At 41.0% G+C, this 19,683-nt stretch overlaps 1 protein-coding gene across 23 annotated transcripts in view; it reads right to left on the bottom strand.

Moving 5' to 3' along the window:
- Positions 1 to 19,683, bottom strand: part of TACC2 (transforming acidic coiled-coil containing protein 2) — a 219,665-nt gene that overhangs the window by 68,328 nt on the left and 131,654 nt on the right. For all 23 annotated transcript variants that reach the window (XR_013543921.1, XM_078391167.1, XM_078391169.1 and 20 more), the window contains one exon: positions 2,151 to 2,299. Coding sequence is in view for 20 of the 23 variants with exons in the window: in XM_078391167.1 (XP_078247293.1) it covers positions 2,151 to 2,299 (149 nt within the window). In the remaining 3 variants the exon portion in view is untranslated. The remainder of the gene's footprint in view (positions 1 to 2,150; positions 2,300 to 19,683) is intronic.

Here is a 19,683-nt window from a genome sequence, read left to right as displayed (position 1 = left end):
AGAAAAGACCCCGGTGTTAGGAAAGTGTGAAGGCAAGAGGAGAAGGGGATGGCCGAGGATGAGATGGATGGACAGTGTCAGCGGAGCTACCAACATGAATTTGACCCAACTCCGGGAGGCAGTGGAAGACAGGAGGGCCTGCTGTGCTCTGGTCCATGGGGTCATGAAGAGTTGGACATGACCGAACGACTAAACAAAGGTCCATTAAATCAATGGGGATTTGGTAAGCCAACACCTCCATAAGTTCCATTGATTCAAATGGCCCTATTCTAGTTCTGACTTGCTGCACTACAGTAAAGACACACAAAAAAGTAGACCCATCTGCATCAATAAACCTTGTGGCAGAGTTGACTCACCAGATCCCCACTGATCTAATGAGCCTACTCCCAATAAAATGTACTGTGCTAAGCAACAGGATTTTGTCCAATATCTTCTAAGCATTTGCTACATTCTACCCACAGCACAGAACTACCAAGGAAACATGACAGTTACTGCCCATACTTAGGGCCAAAGCATGTATTGTAGATACCTTATGATTAACAGCTAAAATCTGTTAACCTTCAAGAAATGCAGTGCAGGAAGATTTCTTGACTGAACAATCATATTTGCAAATAAAACCTGTGTTTACAATGACTAATCACAAAGCTGAGCAAGCAACCTGGAAACAAGAGGAGGCAGGACAAGCTGTGACAATCAGGTTTTTCAGCACTTAAGGAATTCCATCTTCTAAAGACAGGCTGTGGGTAATGTATAGTGTGGCCCTCAGAGTGAACAAAATCTAACACACCAATACTATCATTTCCATGCAAGATTTTATTGTTTAAATAAAAAAATAAAAAAATAAAAATAAAATAAATAAATAAATAAATAAATAAATAAATAAATAAATAAATAAATAAATAAATAAATAAATAAATAAATAAAAATAAACAAATAAAAGCAGGAATTTATTCACTAATCTCCATGACAGACATATGATGAGTTAACACTACACTAGTCACATATGGTTTGGTAGGAGGGCAGAAAGAGATGGGTGAGTGTAAAAGATTTTCTCAGTGGGCTTTTATTAGAATAGGAGTTAACACTGACTGCTATGAAAGAAGAAAGACTTGAAGAAGTAGTCATGAATAAACATGTGTTGTTGATTAAATGGGTTTTGTTGAGGAAATGGATTATTTCTTTCCTTCACAGCAAAATTGTAAATTTTGGGCAAAAATTTCACAAAAACTAGAATAACTCCTTTTTCATAGCTATATCTCATAAGCGATCCCACAAGCAAACACTGTAACGGGGCTACCACCACTGGAGTGTAACTCCAATTGCACATATGAAGTGGCTAATACAACACAACAGTCAAAACACTGGCCTAATTCTACACTAACTGGCGGCAGTAGCTCTCCTGGGGTACCACTCTAGTTTTTTCCCCCTCATTTCTACTTAAAGATGTAAGGGCACCTTTTACAAGCAAAGCACAGAATCACTGATGAGGGAAAAAAAGTTCAATATCCTCTCCATTCCTATGCAGAGAACTGTCCCCGCCTTCATTTACAGTGGACCCTCGACTTACGGAATTAATCCGTACTGGAACTGTGGCCACAGGTCGAAAATTCCGTAGGTCGAGGATCTATTTCCCATGGGAATGCATTGAAAACCATCTAATTTGTTCCAGCCAAAGGGGAAAAAAATCTCAGGCTTCCAAAGCTGGACCCGCTGCCCTCTGCCTTCTGTCCCTGCTGCCCTCTGCCTCCTATCCCCATAGGAACAGGAGGCAGAGGGCACCAGGGACAGGAGACAAGAGGCCAGTGGGTCCAGCTTTCTAAGCCCCAAAAGCTGGCAGCGGGCATGGAGCGGCTTTTGGGTGGATCGGTTTTGGCTTTGGGGGCTTAGAAAGCTGGAACCACTGCCCTCTTGTCTCCTGTCCCTGGTGCCCTCTGCCTCCTGTCCACAGGAGGCAGAGGGCACCAGGGACAGGAGTCAAGAGGGCAGCGGGAACTGCTTTGAATTTCCCGCCCTTTCCCCCACCTTTCATAGGTCGAAGCTCCGGCCGCAAGTCAAACTAAAATTTTGCAGCTGGAGCTTTTCGTACCTAGAAATTTCCGTAAGTAGGGGCCTTCGTAAGTCGAGGGTCCACTGTATTCTGTAATCGATACCTGTGTCCTCTGGTGGAAGCTGTGGCTTTACTTCCTGTTCTTCTATGTCAAATGCTGCAATTTCAGGTGGTGGCAATGGTAGTGGAGGTGCGGCCTTCACAGGTGTCGTGGATTCTGGCGTCTCAAATGCTTCTTCAGAATCTGAACTCCTAAGTGCCAAAAAAGAAGGAGGAGCAGGAGAGGAATTAATACGTTTCCCAAATTAAAACAGATAAACAGTTCAAAATAGGCAGCCTGTAAAAAGCGGAGCTTTCCACTTTGTGGAGACCAGAATCCACTGGCATTTCTGAGCTGCTATTAAGCTTCAATGTGCAGCATGGTTTCTGGAGCAGAATATCATGCCCATAGGTTCACTCTAAAGAAATCTTGACAGTAAAGATTTCAAGGTGCCATCAAAGCAAACATGCATACAGGACAAAGTAAATGCTGTCTGAAAAAGCCACCCTTTTTTGTTCAAAAGAGGATTCAGCACAGAAACACTAAAACAATGTCAATGGGCCTTTTAAAGGAATGTTGGGATTTTCCTTGCCATGAGCATAAGCAAACCTAAAAAGGAAATTCTGATGAGATATTTACAAGGCTCTCCTAAGTTGCAAAGAAATCTACCTTGATATGCAGATCAGTGTGAGTTCCTATAAAACAAAAGAACATCAGTTCTAAGCAACATTGGGTGCTGCCTGGTCCGTCCGATTGAGGTATTGTTCAGAGAAATGGATGGCCTTGTTACACAGTACCCTCCATACTGCAGACCACAAATGCTACCTTCGTTTTTGAAAGCCTACAGATTTTACACACTTTAAGTATATTGTTATTGTTTAGTGGGCCCAAGTACTGTATTATTATCAGGTATTCGAGAAAAAAAGTATTGCTATGTATTTTGTTTGATGACAGAACACTATAAATGTATTGTTTTAGTTATAATTACTAGAAATTGTATCACCGCCCAATGCCCTGTTTGAATTTTAGGTGCACTATCTTCCAAAACAGACCAATGGCACTTGCTGAACCTCTTTCCTCACCCCAACAAAACAATGAAACCTTTATGCTACCCTAGCATCTGAAATAGCAACCCCTACCTCCTTTAGAATTCTTTTTTTCCCATTTAAGATCTTTTTTTAAAAAAAACCCAACAACTCACATACCCTGATACTCAGATTATTATACAGTGGGGTCTCTACTTAAGAACTTAATCCGTATTGGAAGGTGGTTCTCAAGTTGAAAAGTTCTTATGTTGAATCTGCACTTCCCATAGGAATGCATTGAAAACCATTTAATCCGTATCTGCTCTTTTCCGTCCATAGAAACTACTGTAATCAAACTTCCACTGCATATATCCTTCGTGTTATACAGAAAAGAAAAAGAAGACAAAGACAACAAGAGGGAACATGATGACAGCAAGTAGAAATGAGTACACAATCTGAAACTAACAATATGAAATGTGAGATGAAACTGAATCATCTTTGTAAAGAGAATGATAGGGTTGATGGGGGTCAAGGCAGAGGACACAAGGATCCCGAGCAGTGTTTCACAACCCCGGCGGTCATGAACCTCAAGGGGATCATAAAGTGTTTTCTGAGGTGTGTGTCACAGATTGCCTTATATGTGTTGTATCCCTTGTTAAATAATTCCTTCCATGATATTTTGAAACCAGATATTAAAGTTAGTGTGCATGTGTGTGTGTATGAGAAACAGGCACTTTGGGGGACAAAGAAGCCTCTACTTTCTGAGAAGAGATTACTTTACCCCATTAAAATGTGTTTTTATGCAAACATGGCGGAGGGGAGTCATAGGTTACTTGGCTGTCATAAAAGTGGGTCACGACTCAAAAAAAGGTTGGGAACCACAGATCAAGAGAGACAAACTTCAAGCAGATGAGATTATTTGAGAGTGCCATCTTCCTTGAACATAAACTGAAATGCAAAGAATGCTACATAAAATTATATGTAAATACAACCAGCAACTGAAGTAAACAATGCATTCTGAAAAAATACTTTGCAAGCATTTCAGCTGGTCAAATGGCAGCTTTTCCTTCCGGTCTTTGATAAAATGAATTTAATGGCATGACAGTTTCCTGAGTGACAAGTCTGGCATGCCTATTTCCAGCAATTCACTGTATTGGTCAGGAGTCTCCTTGGCGTCTCATGCCTCTCCACATCCAACATGCACACTGTATAGAGGACAAAATTTGTCATCAGGGGAAAGCCCTTTGCTGCAGAGGAAGCACTCTGTAAGCCATCCAGGTGCAGCAGGAAGACAATAGGCTCCCTTGATTTTGCCACCCTGAAAAAAAAGTGGTTCCTTTGAAGCAAGGAACTGCTAGAGTCACAAGGAAGGATTTCTCTTAAGCAGAGGTGGGATTCAGCAGGTTCGCACCGGTTCCATCGATCCGTTTCCTAAATCTGATAACAGTTCGCCGAACTGTTTCCTAAAGGCCAGGTGACCAGCGAGGAAGGGGGGGAGGGGGGCTATGTTTTTTTTCCCAAGTTAAACTTAACTAAGGCTGTTGCTCTGACAATCTGTGGAGACAAATGGCACACATTGATCGCTCACTCAAAAACAGGAAGACAGCTATCAGCTTTTTAACACTAGTAAGATTTACCACCAGGCCAGGGTTAAAGCAGAGCAGATCAACATATCAAAGGGAAATCTGAACTATCCAGACCTTCAGGCTGGGGGTGGGGGTGGGGGCCGGAGGGACTGAGAGGAAGAGGAGGAAAGGGCACACAGAGCATGTTAATTCAAGCATGCATGCTGCATTTGTCTCTGTGACCAGCATCTTCAGAGGACTGTTCAAACTGGCTTTCACAAGCTTTCATTTTTAAGATTATTCAAGTAAGTAGGTAAGTATAATGCTATGTCTGAGCATAAAGCCGCTTTTTATTAAATATTTCCCTGCCTTAGCTGTTTGCCATGCAGTCTTGAGAAATGGAAGGAGGAAAATGAAATGATATTTTATCATGTAAAATATATTTTGAAAATTATTTCAACAGGATTCCCTTTAGGACCTTTTAGCATTTATGTAATTGTTATTGTGTTTGAGTTTAGAAAATTTGATACTTCTAATTTTTGAAATAAATAAGTACCTGAACTTTGGAGAAAAAAGGTCAGAAGCCTGTTGGTGATTAATTAGTTATGCAAAATTAACTTACAGCAACTAGGTTTTCAAAAAAAGTATATGTTTTTAAAGAGTGATTTTACAATTTCCACTCCTAGTGAATTTCCATGGCTGAGTGAGGATTTGAACCCTGGTCTCCAGAGTCCTAATATGCCAGACTATTCCTGTATTTGTGATTAACACATGCTTAAGTTTAATTGTGTTCATCAGGTGCCCCAAGAAACATAACCAAATTTTGCCACCATGAGTTAATGCTTTTTAACATGAAGTTAATTTGCCTCCCTCCAGTGATGTCCTTTCAAGGGAAAATGAACATTTATGATATAGGCCACTATGTTTAGATTTTCAGGGAGGGAGGGCATAACATGCCACTTTTTTCATTGGTATGCAGAAATCTAGTATTTAGGATCTATGGAAAAACTAATGGGGAACCAGGCTTGGTCAGGAGGAGGGGATGGCATTATATTTTATTATGATGATGATTAAAAAATTTAAAAGCTGGTAAGGGCATTTATTTGCAAAGGCTTTCATGGCCGGGATCTGATGGTTGTTGTGGGTTTTTCGGGAAGAGCAACCTTCAGAACATGGCCAAAGAGCCCGAAAAACTCACAACAACCAATTAAGGGAATAACCTTTCAACTTTTTTGGAATTGGCAGTTAGATGCAGGGAATCCATACAAAGCCTGTGGTTTCTGTTAGTCAAATTCCACCCCTACTTAGGGTGACCCCAGGAATGAGCAATCTCCAACATGGCCTGGCCTCAACAGCCCTGCCCATCTGTTGCAAACTCAAGCTTGTGGTTTCCTTAGGGAGTAGGTCTATCTTGCATTTAGCCTTCCTCTTTTCCTGCTGCCTTCCACCTTTCCAAATATTATGGTCTTTTTCAATCTATGCCTGCCTTCTCATGATGTGCCCGAAGTAGGACAGCCTCAGGTTTGTTTGTTTGTGGTTTTTTTTCTTTTTGCCTCTGGAGATAATTTAGGCTTAATTGGATCGAGAACCCACTTACTCATCTTTTTTGGCAGTCCAGGGTATCTGCCATACGATCTGATCAGGCCAAGGGTGTCTGCAAAGATGATCGTAATTTTGTTAATTGGGACAGTCCTCTTTGTGTCAGCAAGCTGTTTTAAGCTTCTGTTGTTGTTACATGCTATCAACATTGCCCCTTTGTGCTGTCCTCAACAGCCCTGCACAGCTGCTGCAAACTCAACCCTGTGGGTTCTCTGATGGTGTCAATCCATCTCACATTTGGTTTTCCTCTTTTCCTGTTGCCTCCAGCTTTTCTGCAGAACCTGGAATGGGGAGGGATTAAATGATTGTGACGTTGTTCAGAGACCAGTTCCAAATCCCAGGGTGGCAGCCCTCTCTTGCTTGTGCTACAGAAAAAGCTTTGTTACTGTTGCTTTGTGGTAAGAACTTTTTCTTCAGAAGGGGTCAGAGAATTTGAGAGTTATTCTCAAGTTCATCTTTGCTTTACATGTGTGTTATGTGCCATTCAAGATGACCCTAATGGGCCTTTCAAGGCAAGTGAGATATTTAAAGATATTTGAGATATCTAAGGAGTGGCTTTACGTTTTACCAGTTCCACGCCCTCAGTGAGTTTCCACGCCTGAATGGGAATTCGAATGCAGGACTCTGGAGTCCCAGTCTGTCCCTCTCTGAATTGCATTACTTAATGTTAAGGGTTGTTGTGAAAGGCAGGATGTTATTATTTGCAAGCATATAAGCATGTCCTATTTTGTCTCTGTGAAAAATTTGATTTCTCTTGAAAAATTTCTCTGGAGAGAATTCTACTTCACTGTCATCATTAATACTACCAGCCTACAATTTCGTTACAAATGTGGTAGCTTTGGGGCATGAAATAGGAGCAGTCTAGAGGTAGCTTCCAGTAAACATTTATGGAAACAAGTCATTGATAATGTTAAACTGCAGTTAAGAGAACAAAAGCCAGAGGAACTTCGACAACCACATTGTTGGTGAATTGGGGGGTGGGGGGAGGAAGTGTCTGGCAGCCTACTGCTGAGTCAACATGTTTTTACATCCCTGTCTTGTTCCTTTTCAATCTGTATATTTCCATAACTAGATAGTGCTGTAGTAGATAATAATGTACTGATGAAGGTATGTGAAATCATTCAGGGCCACCCAAAGACAATTTGTGAAGTAGTGTTAATGACACATGAAGCAGAAAATCCTGCAAGCACCTCTCCCCAATCCTGTCAGTAAAAATACAACAAGTAACCCTAAGTTACTAATAATTTCCTGCCATTTCATGACATGAGGTAGTTGTCACACTCTGCATAACTACAGGCTTGACCCTGAGGCAGTGGTTGCTGAGGTCTCCAGGCTTAAAAGGAAGGTCCTTTCAAATTCCAGATGCAGGGAAGGGGGATCAGGAGACAGGAGTCTAGTTGTCTCTTTGCTCCCAGAGGCATCTGATGGGGCCACTGAGAGATCCAGGATGCTGGACTGAGATGGGTCCTTGGCCTAATCCAGCAGGGCTCCTCTTAGGTTCTTATGCAGTTTTACTATTTTCCCATGTGTGCAGATATGGGGAGAAAAATGTGTCTAATTTTCTATATTTTAGACACAGACTGGGTTTTAGCAAATTAAAGTTTTGTGTAGCACAACAGCAGTTTAAGGAAACTTATGAGAAGCATAATTCTCTTGAATAATTTAAATATAATATCTATGTACAGCAGGGGTGAGCAACGTCTGTTGCCCCTGGTCTCAATTTTTGCCGCAAAGTCTGTAAGTTGCAAAGTCCACCTCCTCCTTCTTCCCAAAGTGGCTAGAATTCTAATTCTGGTTTTCAAAAAGAGTTATTTTGTGTGTGTGTGTGTGCGCGCGTGCATGCTCAGTAATGCCAAAGGGCCCTGTAGATATTTTGTAAGGTAAATCCCTACACCTGGAAGAGCAGTTGTTCACATTCTTTTCACCAGGAATCTTCTGAAGTTTTAAATTTCTGGTCAAATTCCTTTGTGTGTTGCAGTAGAAGTACAGAGATCCACAGAGCAGATGTGACAGGGTTCGTCACTAGGGTATGACAGTTCCTTGATTTTTGATATGGGGGGAAATGGAGAGGTCGAGTTCTTTGGAATAGAAATTTGATTAACAGCTTTAATGGATTTGTCAGCAACAACTTCTGCAGGTGTGCAAAGGTGGCCTCCAGTTAACAACAAACTGAGCTATCAGTCATTTCAGGAGCAGGAAAGGGGAGGGAAGCAATTTTTACTGGTGAGCTATAGGGCGAAATTGGAGGTAAAGGAAAGATGTGTCAGTTCTCTGTCAAACTTGGTCATAAGCACTCACTGTGAGGTGTGTGTGTGTTTGTGTGTGCGTTTTTGGCACAAGCCCATGGTGAGGGTAACAGCAGTGGTATGCCCAAAGAGATACAGTACAGTTATCCAGATGTCTTAATAATGTGAGAGGTAGTTGTGATAATAGGCAGTAGGGAGACCACTATGGAAGAAACCCTCATCAGATCCCACTGCCCTGGGCATTTATTTATTTATTTATTTATTTATTTATTTATTTATTTATTTATTTATTTATTTATTTATTTATTTATTTATTTATTTATTTATTTATTTATTTATTTATTTATTTATTTATTTATCATTAGGACATAGAACCGGTTGTTAATTTATTTGAATCCCACCACTGCTCTTAAGCAACTGCTGGATTTGTATTTCTATTACTGTTCACTTAAAGTCACTTTTCCGCTACAAAGCCCGGGTGAGCTGTGGGTGAAAAGCTCCCAGTGTTTCTCATGACAGTTCAAGCAGTTTGATGGACTGGATTCCTTTGCGTTATTTCTGCAGAATGCAAATGAGGACCTCACTCTGTTAACCAATGGCATGCAGCTGTTATGATCTGGAAACTGTTCATTCCCTCCAGAACTTACTTGCTTTATTATTACACATGTGCAAAGCCAAAAACATTTGTAGTGAATAGTGTTCCTGCCTTTTCCTTTAGGGAATGTATGCATAGAAGGCTTGCTGGAAATAAAACTTACACACATAGAAACACACACCAACAAATGCACACACCCTGCTTTTAGCTGAAATGTTCTAGCTGCCTATGACTGTTTTCCAAAGCATGTCCTTTGTTCCCAGGTTCAATCCACATTCATGCCATGTACAAAGGGCCTAGGCTGCAGCTTTCATTGTTATCCTGCCTTCTAACCTGTACTCTGCACCTCCCCGCCCTGCCCCCACTTCCCAATACATTAAGGACCTGAACAAAGAGCTTCTGTAGAAGAAAAATAAAGCCATAGGACCAAACAATGAACCCTTGCAGGGACCTTTCAACCTTTCGAAATATGATGGGAGAAAACTCTGTTGAATATTGCTTGGCTGTGTTTCCTCTACAGGACGCCAACTCCTTTGCTTAAATCCGGGGGAAAGAAAATAAACACATATATTGTTGCCTCCAGTAGAAGCAGCTTCCCAAATAAAAGCACAGCCAATTCCTTTCCACAGACTGCATCCTTTGTCAGTCAAGCATCTTGTTTCAAATGGCAGTAAGATGGCACATTTATCCCACCCCATTTCCCCCCCCCTTCAACTTTCTCTAGAATTTATTTTCAAGAGGTCCCAACATGTAAGAGTTGGGGATCATAATATTTTTTTATTTTTATTATTTTTATTTTTATTTATTAAATTTATACCCCGCCCCTCTAGACCATGTCTACTCATAACTCTCAGAATCCCCCAGCCAGCAAAAACTAAACCAGCATGCATGAAATTTACATACGAAAATCTCCTAGCACAAATCTTCTGGGGAGGGGGAGAAACTGTTTAGCGACTCCCTTAAAATTAATCAGATCTTGCATGAGAACTTATTCCTTCATTTCAGGAGGACTTGTATCAACATAGTTCATGAGGGATTTCATTTCATATTGATTAGCAAGCAATATAGCAGGATACCACTGAAGCATCCTCCCCACACCACATAAACATACCACAAACAACAAATCAATCTTTTCCCCACTCAGTCATGTGCTGATTTATTTATAATATTTGATATTCTTCAAAATGGATTCTGGAATAATTTACAGTCTGAGTCCACACTCAAAACAGGCCACAGATAAAAATAGTATACAAACAACAAACACAAAAACCAGTACTTCTGGTACCAAAGTGAACGCTAAAAATTGTTTTGTACTGTAAAAATAACTATACCAGAATTAACTGTGCCTCCTTGGGGATTAAATACCATTAGAAGAGCATCAGAGCCATGAACACCTTCTTAATAGCTGATCACTTAATTTCTCACGTGGAAAGCAATCAGAAAAGGGAACAAAAGATGATCATACAATATAGGGTGGTTAATTCTGGTAACATGTAACATTTCTCCATTTAGTTAACATTTCAAATGCCTGGCTCATAAGGCACTTAGGAACTTGAAAATTAAATTAAACCCTGAAGTGGCTCTCTCCTTAAGCCACTTCACAATGATGCTAAATTGACATTGGGTTGGTTTGGACTAAATAAGGATGCTTAATTACCATATGCCATTTGGATGTGAAGATTCTACCAAATGGCACACCAGACCTCTTAGTGACCCTATTCAGCTGCTCCAGCCCACTCCAAAATGGGATGTAGACAAGGCCTATGTCTCATACACCATTTCAGCCTCTGGTGACAGAACTCTGGGAGAATATCACAGATGTAAATACATTCTTTCGGAGAAAATGAAACGCCATCCAGATAAGTCTTTGGCAGTGGTGCATATCACCATATTTCACAAGGGTCTACACAGCTGACCCAATTACTAATCAAAGCCTGTAGCTTTTTAAAAATATGGCAGGAGGTTGTCATAGTTTAGTCGTTAAGTCACATCTGACTCTTTGGACCTCATGAGAACGCCAGGCCCTCTTGTCTTCCAGTGCCTCCTGGAGTTGGGTCAAATTCATGTTGGTAGCTTTGGTGACACTGTCCCACCATCTCGTCCTCTGTCGTCCTCTTCTCCTCCTGCCTTCACATTTTCCCAACGTCGGGGTCTTTTCCAGGGAGACTTCTCTTCTCATGAGATGGCCAAAGTATTGGAGCCTCAGCTTCAGGATCTGTCCTTCCAGTGAGCACTAAGGGCTGATTTCCTTCGGAATGGATAGTTTTGTTCTCCTTGCAGTCCAGGGGACTCTCAAGAGTCTCCTCCAGCACCACAATTCAAAAGCATCAATTCTTTGGTGGTCAGCCTTCTTTATGGTCCAGCTCTCACTTCCATACAACACTACTGGAAAAACCATGCTTTGACTATGTGGACTTTTGTCAGCAAAGTAATGTCTCTGCTTTTTAAAATGTTGTCTAGGTTTGTCATCGCTTTCCTCCCAAGAAGCAGGCGTCATTTAATTTCATGGCTGCTGTCCCCATCTGCAGTGATCATGGAGCCCAAGAAAGTAAAATCTGTCAGTGCCTCCATATCTTCTCCTTCTATTTCCCAGGAGGTGATGGGACCAATGGCCATGATCTTAGGTTTTTTATGTTGCGCTTCAGACCATTTTTTGCGCTCTCCTCTTTCACCCCCATTAAGAGGTTCTTTAATTCCTCCTCACTTTCTGCCATCAGAGTGGTATCATCTGCATATCTGAGGTTGTTGATATTTCTTCCGGCAATCTTGATTCCGGCTTGGGATTCCTCCAGTCCAGCCTTTTGATTTATGTTTTCTGCATATAAGTTAAATAAGAAGGCAGAAAATATACAGCCTTGTCGTACTCCTTTCTCAATTTTGAACCAATGAGTTGTTCAATATCCAGTTCTAACTGTTGCTTCCTGTCCCACATATAGAATTCTTAGGAGACAGATATGGTGGTAAGGCACTCCCATTTCTTTAAGAACTTGCCATAGTTTGCTGTGGTCCACTCCAGTTTTGCATAGTCAATGAAGCAGAAGTAGATGTTTTTCTGGAACTCTCTGGCTTTCTCCCTAATTCAGCGCATGTTAGCAATTTGGTTTTGAGTTCCTCTGCCCCTTCGAAATCCAGCTTGTACTTCTGGGAGTTCTCAGTGCACATACTGCTGAAGCCTATCTTGCAGGAGTTTGAGCATAACCTCGCTAGCATGTGAAATGAGTGCAATTGCACGGCAGTTGGAGCATTCTTTGGCATTGCCCTTCTTTGGGATAGGAATGTAGTCTGATCTTTTCCAATCCTCTGGCCACTGCTGAGTTTTCCAAACTTGCTGGCATATTGAGTGTAGCACCTTAACAGCATCATCTTTTAAGATTTTAAATAGTTCAACTGGAATGCCATCACTTCCACTGGCCTTGCTGTTAGCCATGCTTTCTAAGGCCCACTTGACTTCACTCTCCAGGATGTCTGGCTCAAGATCAACAACCACGCTATCTGGGTTGTCCAGGACATCCAGATCTTTCTGGTATAATTCCTCTGGTGGCGCTGTGGGCTAAACCGCAGAAGCCTGTGCTGCAGGGTCAAAAGACCAAGCAGTTGCAAGATCGAATCCACGCGACGGAGTGAGTGCCCGTTGCTCGTCCCAGCTCCCGCCAACCTAGCGGTTCGAAAGCATGCAAACGCGAGTAGATAAATAGGGACCACCTCGGCGGGAAGGTAACAGCGTTCCGTGTCTAAGTCGCACTGGCCATGTGACCACGGAAGATTGTCTCCGGACAAAACGCTGGCTCTATGGCTTGGAAACGGGGATGAGCACCGCCCCCTAGAGTCGAACACGACTGGACAAAAATTGTCAAGGGGAACCTTTACCTTTTTATTCTTGCCACCTCTTCTTGATGTCTTCTACTTCTGTAAAGTTCCTACCATTTTTGTCATGTATTATGTCCATCTTTGCACAAAATGTTTCTTTAATATCTCCAATTTTCTTGAACAGATCTTTGGAGTTTCCCTTTCTATTATTATCCTCTATTTCTTTCCACTGTTCATTTAAGAAGGCCCTCTTGTCTCTCCTTGCTATTCTTTGGAAGTCTGTGTTCAATTTTCTGTAGCTTTCCCTATCTCCCTTGCATTTTGTTTCCCTTCTCTTCTCTGCTATTTGTAAGGCCTCGTTGGACAGCCACTTTGCTTTCTTGCATTTCCTTTTCCTTGGGATGGTTTTTGTTGCTGCCTCCTGTACAATGTTACAAGCCTCCAACCATAGTTCTTCAGGCACTCCTGTCCACCAAATCTAGCTCCTTAAATCTGTTCTTCACTTCCACTGTGTATTCATAAGGGATTTGGTTTAGATTATACCTGACTAGCCCAATGGTTTTTCCTACTTTCTTCAGTTTAAGCTCAAGTTTTGCTACAGTATAAGAAGCTGATGATCAGAGCCACAATCAGCTCCAGGTCTCATTTTTGCTGACTGTATACAGCTTCTCCATCTCTGGCTGCAGAGAACATAATCAATCTGATTTCGGTATTGCCCATCTGGTGATTTCCATGTGTAGAGTCGCCTCTTGTGTTGCTGGAAAAGAGTGTTTGTGATGGCCAGCTTGTTCTCTTGACAAAACTATATTAGCCTTTGCCCTGCTTCATTTTGAACAGGAGGTACGTTCTAGGAAAACATTTTGTACTATGTTATGCCCCAACAGTTATGGATTTAATTCGATACATCTAAATTTTATCCCTATGGCTTGTTTGTTCATTATGTTGTGGATCAATAAGGTAAACAGGAACTACATTAATATTTTTCTGTTATTATTTGATAGATTATTGGTAACACAGGAAATGAGTGGGAAACGTCTGTCTACAAAAGTGACACAGAGACTATATTCTCTGAATGCTGCAAGTATATATAAAGGCTGTGAATATATACAGATGCAGATATAGACTAACGTATTAACCTCCGATTCTTATGGAAAAATGTTTTCCCCCCATGGATACTATGATCTTTCAAAATTAACATGACTTTGGCAAACTTATTATCATAATATCTGATTGTCATTACTGGTAGTCTTTAAATGGTACAATCACAGTTCTCGGTGATGCAAAAAAAAAAGGAACCTCATATTTTCTAAGAAGAGAAGCTAGATAGAACACTAGAAAACTCATCAGTGCTTGAGTATACATTAACTTCTAGATTTCTCCCTGCAGCCATGGAAAAAGAGGTTGAAGCATTAGCCTTTTAATTGCAACAAACATATTTATTGTTTGTCTAAAAAAGGTACTAATACAGCATACCTTTTCAAATTTCTCCACTGCACACTCTGTTTATGGCACACGCTAATGATTGGCAACCCCCTGTTGAACATGCTATTCTGCCGAACCCTATACTCATGTAAGCAGTAGACAGACTGGACGACCTAATTGTATGATGTTTGGGGCCACTGAAGTCAATAAAAATTAGGCCATTCACTCAAGTGGCAAGGACTGCAGCCTTTTCCAAAACAAAAACAGAACAGCGTGCAACCAGAACAGAAGAATTGAGAAAATTAGAAAACAAGTATTATTAAAGATCTTGAAAGATTCTTTGAGGAGTAAGGTTAGCATGGGAAAGAAAATGTGTAATAAAATGTTTTTAATATATATTTTTTAAATCAAAGGATTCTCAGTGATGTCCTTTATCATGAATCTCACTCTGAATTTAAGCCCCTCTCCACCAATCACTTTTATTTCCTTTTAAAAGTATTTAGGTCAAGAATATTAGCACGAGCACAGATATATTAATGGAAGCATTTTTATATCCTGCTGAAAGCAGTATGAATGAAGCTAGGCAATTTAGAACAGCATGTCTCGTACAGTGTGACACAGAAGACATTCCTCCCACTGCTAAAAAAATACTGTCACAACATCCTCCTACGTCTTTTATGCAAAAATGGCATTTTGCTATGCAAAAGTAACTGACTGGAAAGCTGTTTGTGTTATGAAATATATAGCTCCATCAGTCCAACATTCTGCTGCACATTAGAATTTGTCTTGAATTAGCATAAGGCCTCAGTATTTCAGGAACATATGGAACATATGAGTACTCCATGTTCATTGGTCTTCTACATACTAGAGCTGGAATGATCGTACTTTGCAGCTCAAAGGCCACATCTGGTTATGGAAATTATAGGGCAAGTTGTAAATGCTACAGAAATAAACAAGAAGGTGCTTCAATAAACATAAAGCCTTGCTTGTTAAATACTACACCATCGTGGCAATGCGTAAAATATTGAAAGAGACATTATGCCCACTTTACTTAATGAGTGGAAAGTATTGGCCCGCATTTTAAAATTCAGTTCTCAAAAAAGAATAGTTAATTTCACCCACAAAATAAAGCCTTAATGAAAAGTTTGCAAAATGGAAACAAAATAATACAGTTCTCCAATGGTGGAGAAATGTCAAACATATGAAACTGAATGAATTAGATCTAAGTTCCATCAATCACTACAATCCATTTCCTCACTGTATTTCATTACAAAGCATCTGAATTAACTTATTGCTGATTAACCTGTAGAGCTCCTTCTATCCCAACCACAATTGAGCTCCCTGCCCCAGAAACACACAGGTGAGAAGAGAGATGGTTTCCACTTCCTCCTGTCTTTATTGTGAATCTTTTTTCAGTTAAGAGGAGGGGAGATGAGTTGCTTTCTTCTCAGCTTCCCACCCCATAAATACAGTATGCATGTAGGCCAGCCTGACAGCACATTTATCACTGCCGTCTTGTAAGACATACAGTGGGGTCTTGACTTGAGAACTTAATCCGTATTGGAAGGCGGTTCTCAAGTCAAAAAGTTCTCAGGTCAAATCTGCATTTCCCATAGGAATGCATTGAAAACCATTTGATCCGTATCTGCTCTTTTCCGTCCATAGAAACTAATGGGAAGCTGCTATTCTGCCTTCGGCCCCTAGAGGGGGATATTTTGTTTCTTTTTTTCTTAGGTCAAGAAAGGTTCAGGGAAGGCAGGGAAAATACAGTCCAGGCAGTACAGTACCAGGCAGTCCGAAGACTGTCTCCCAATCCACTCTCTAAACGCTGGGAGGAGTGAGGAAGCAGACAGGCACCCTTTTCACTGGCCAACAGTTAACTGAAAGTTCACATTTTGCACTTTCCCTGCCTCCCACGTGGGTTTTTTTCAGTTCTTAACTCAAATCCAAGTATGTAAGTCAAGTCAATATTTTCCTATGAGAGCGGTTCTTAAGTCAAAATGTTCTTAACTCAAGCCGTTCTTAAGTCAAGACCCCACTGTATGTATCCTTTTTTGAGACCACTAGAATCTCTAATTCCATGACACAGGCTAACCAAGAGAACTGCAGGTGATGTGGCATTGATGTCAGCTTGCCTTACCATGGGCAGTGAGAGGAATGAGTGTGGCACTCTGTCAAGGTAACCAGGCTGACGAAAAGCCACCACGGGCTCGTTGCGGCCTTCAGGCTTTAGCTTGCCAATCCCTTCACAAGAGTATGCATAAATACTCAAGAGATTCTGCACAATCCAGAAAACAAAGGACAAGTGGCACACAATTGTTCAGGAGGAAATGAGAGAAGGCACAGAGGAAAAAGTAGGAACAGATTATCTGTTTCTGTCCCCTTGTATACAAAACAAATTACATTTCCAGATCACACCATGGCTTGGAATGTATCTGCTGAATCAATGGTATCTGTTTAAGGTACTATCTATCTCTTGATACAGAAGCACACAGTGGAAAATAAACTATAGCCCAGAAATAGGGGACCTCAGGTCCACCTGCCGTTTATGACCCACAGGGTTTCTCCAAGGCCAGCTAGCTCACCAACCTCTTGCTCATGCCTTGGTCTTTTTTCTCCTGGCAACAAAAGTCTCTCATTTCCAACCAGCAGGCTGCAGGCAGGCAGAGAGATACAGAGACAGCTTATTTCCCAACTCCAGACATTCCTTTGGTATATCCTCCTTAGGTACTATTTGCATATTTCAGGCAAGAAAACAATGGGAGGCCAATAATTTCAGAACCACAAGAGCTTGAGTTTCAGCTGGGACACAACACTCCTTTCACTGTAGATCCTTCTACTAACTACTATTTTAATCAGGCATAATGAACTGAGGAAAAGATGAAGCTATAGGACAGTCTGTCAGTCTTACTTCCATCAGCCACACTCTACATGGACAATCCTAAGTGTGCCAGCTGGGGATGAAGTTGGAGGGAGTTGGAGAATCTAACATGAAAAAACTGCAGTGAGAGTTGCACTCAAATGTTCCTCTTGCTTCTTTCCCCGATACAAAATGAAGGATTTCATAAATTCTTCATCCCAGTGTTTTGTTTTGCCACAATTTATAGAGCCATTCAGAATGACAAACTATGGTTAACATTAACTACTGATAATTTTAAGCAAACCACCTTGAATGGTTATTTGTGAAACTGCCTTGTGAAAACTCGTTGTAACTATTAACAACCACATTTCTATTTCTGACCAACATGGTACACTGGGCCTAATTAAAAGTTTCTGAACTTTTCCTCCTGGTCAAATAGGAGGATAAAAGCAGAGGGCTTAATGTGACTGGTTCCATCGTCACATGGACTGGTCAGGGAAAAAGATACGGCAAGCCCATTGCTCAGCTGGACCCAAAAGCCCTATAGAATTGACAGGCTTGGTGACTCGCTTCAGTGGAGTTCTGAGCTTATGAAATCCAAAGCATCAAACAGGCCAAATTTTAGCCATTGCGGCCAAGAGATCTCTAGTTCATTATAGAAAGCATACTGGAATCCAAGGCCTCTTATAAGAAAAAACAAACAAACACAGAGGCTGTGAGTTACGAGCCCTAATTATTGTGGGGATGGGGATGGAGTCTGTTCCCCATTTCTGCTGAATCTATTTTGCATCCCCACAGTGCAGTAAATTGTCCACAGCAGCTGCATCACAAAACCAGGTTATAATTTAAGCTTGCACACATTTATTGGATTCCTTTGTCAGTGACAGAACAAGACGATATTTCAATGGTCCCAATAGTACTCAAGCTGCATTAAAATCGGCCTTTCCTTCTACTCTATGGGCATGCAAATGATACATGGAATACATTTTGAGTTTTTCCCATCCACCATATTTGGACTTAATCCATCCTAAAGATTCCCATGTAGAGATAAAAAAAATCAGACATCAATTTACCACTATCATAGAAGGACAAATTAAATTCACAGTTGCCATCATTTGAAGTTACATATAATTCCATTCTTATAATCCTGTTACACACAAATGTTTATATTGAGTATGTGATAGAAGCAATGCAACTAAACACAGTTGTATTCTCTCACTACTATAGTGTTATATCATTTCACAGAGTAGAGCAGTCCCCTTTATTCTACAATGACCGATCTACTGATTGTTCTCCTTCTCATGAGAAACAAAAGAACTGACCTTCATCTCACCTATATGACATGATGGGTCAGTAATTTATCAGATACCATTTACAGCCATCTGATTAGCCCATTCCCTTTCTTCCCATAGGGAGCCATCACAGATCTTTGGCTTTAGCAGCCACCCTCAATCAGCTGACAGGGAGGTATACAGACATGTTCCTGTTATGGCCCAGGAACACATTTAGCCAATAGGTCCTCTGGGGCATATTCTTTACTATTAAATATTAATGAACTGCTATCATCCCCTTGTAGGACTTTTCAGGTACAAGAGCATCTATCCTATGATTAAATCAACAAACAGAATGGTTCTGTGAGAACAAAGAACTGTAAAACCAGTCACAACGTCTAGAGAAGGGTGGAAAGAATTGGAGAGGTGTGTGTGTGTGTGTGTAAAATAGGTAACTAAAAGAAACAACAACAACAATCTTAGAGTTGTCATAGGGACCCTACGGATCAGCAATTCCAGCCCCTGTCAAGGAGGCACAGTGAGAACTAAACTCCCAACCTCTGGCTCCACAGCCAGATACCACTGAGTTATTGTGTTATGCACCGTCAAGTCACCTCTGACTCATAGCAAACCTATGAATCAGTGGTCTCGAAAATGTACTGTCCTTAATCACCCTGTTCATTTCTTGCAGATTCAAGCTTATAAAAGATTAAAGAGTCAACCCATCTCATATTTGGTCTTCCTCTTTTCCTGCTGCCTTCCACCTTTCCCAGCATCATTGTCTTTTCCAGGGAATCCTGCCTTCTCATGATGTGTCCAAAGTAGGGCAGCCTCACTTTCAATGCTTTTGCCCAGAGAGATAATTCAGACTTGATTTGATCGACTTGTTTGTCTTTCTGGCAATCCAGGATATCCACAAAGATCTCCTTCAGCACCATATTTCAAATGAATCATTTCCCCTCTGTTAGCTTTCTCTAGTGTCCAGCTTTCATACCTATACATGGTGATGGAAAATGTAAGTGTGGACAATCTTGGTTTTGGTCTCCAATGACAAATCATTGCACTTGATACTGCTGCTTTTCCTAGTCCCAGTAGCCTTCTGATTTCTTGGCTTCTATCTCCCTTTGGATTGACGACTAAACCAAGGTATACAAAATCTCTTAACTATTTCATTTTCCTTGTTGTCAACATTAAAGTTGCGTAGCA

The sequence above is a fragment of the Pogona vitticeps genome, chromosome 3 (assembly GCF_051106095.1).
Source record: "Pogona vitticeps strain Pit_001003342236 chromosome 3, PviZW2.1, whole genome shotgun sequence".
Lineage (NCBI taxonomy): Eukaryota > Metazoa > Chordata > Lepidosauria > Squamata > Agamidae > Pogona > Pogona vitticeps.
This window is presented reverse-complemented; position numbering and strand designations above follow the sequence as displayed.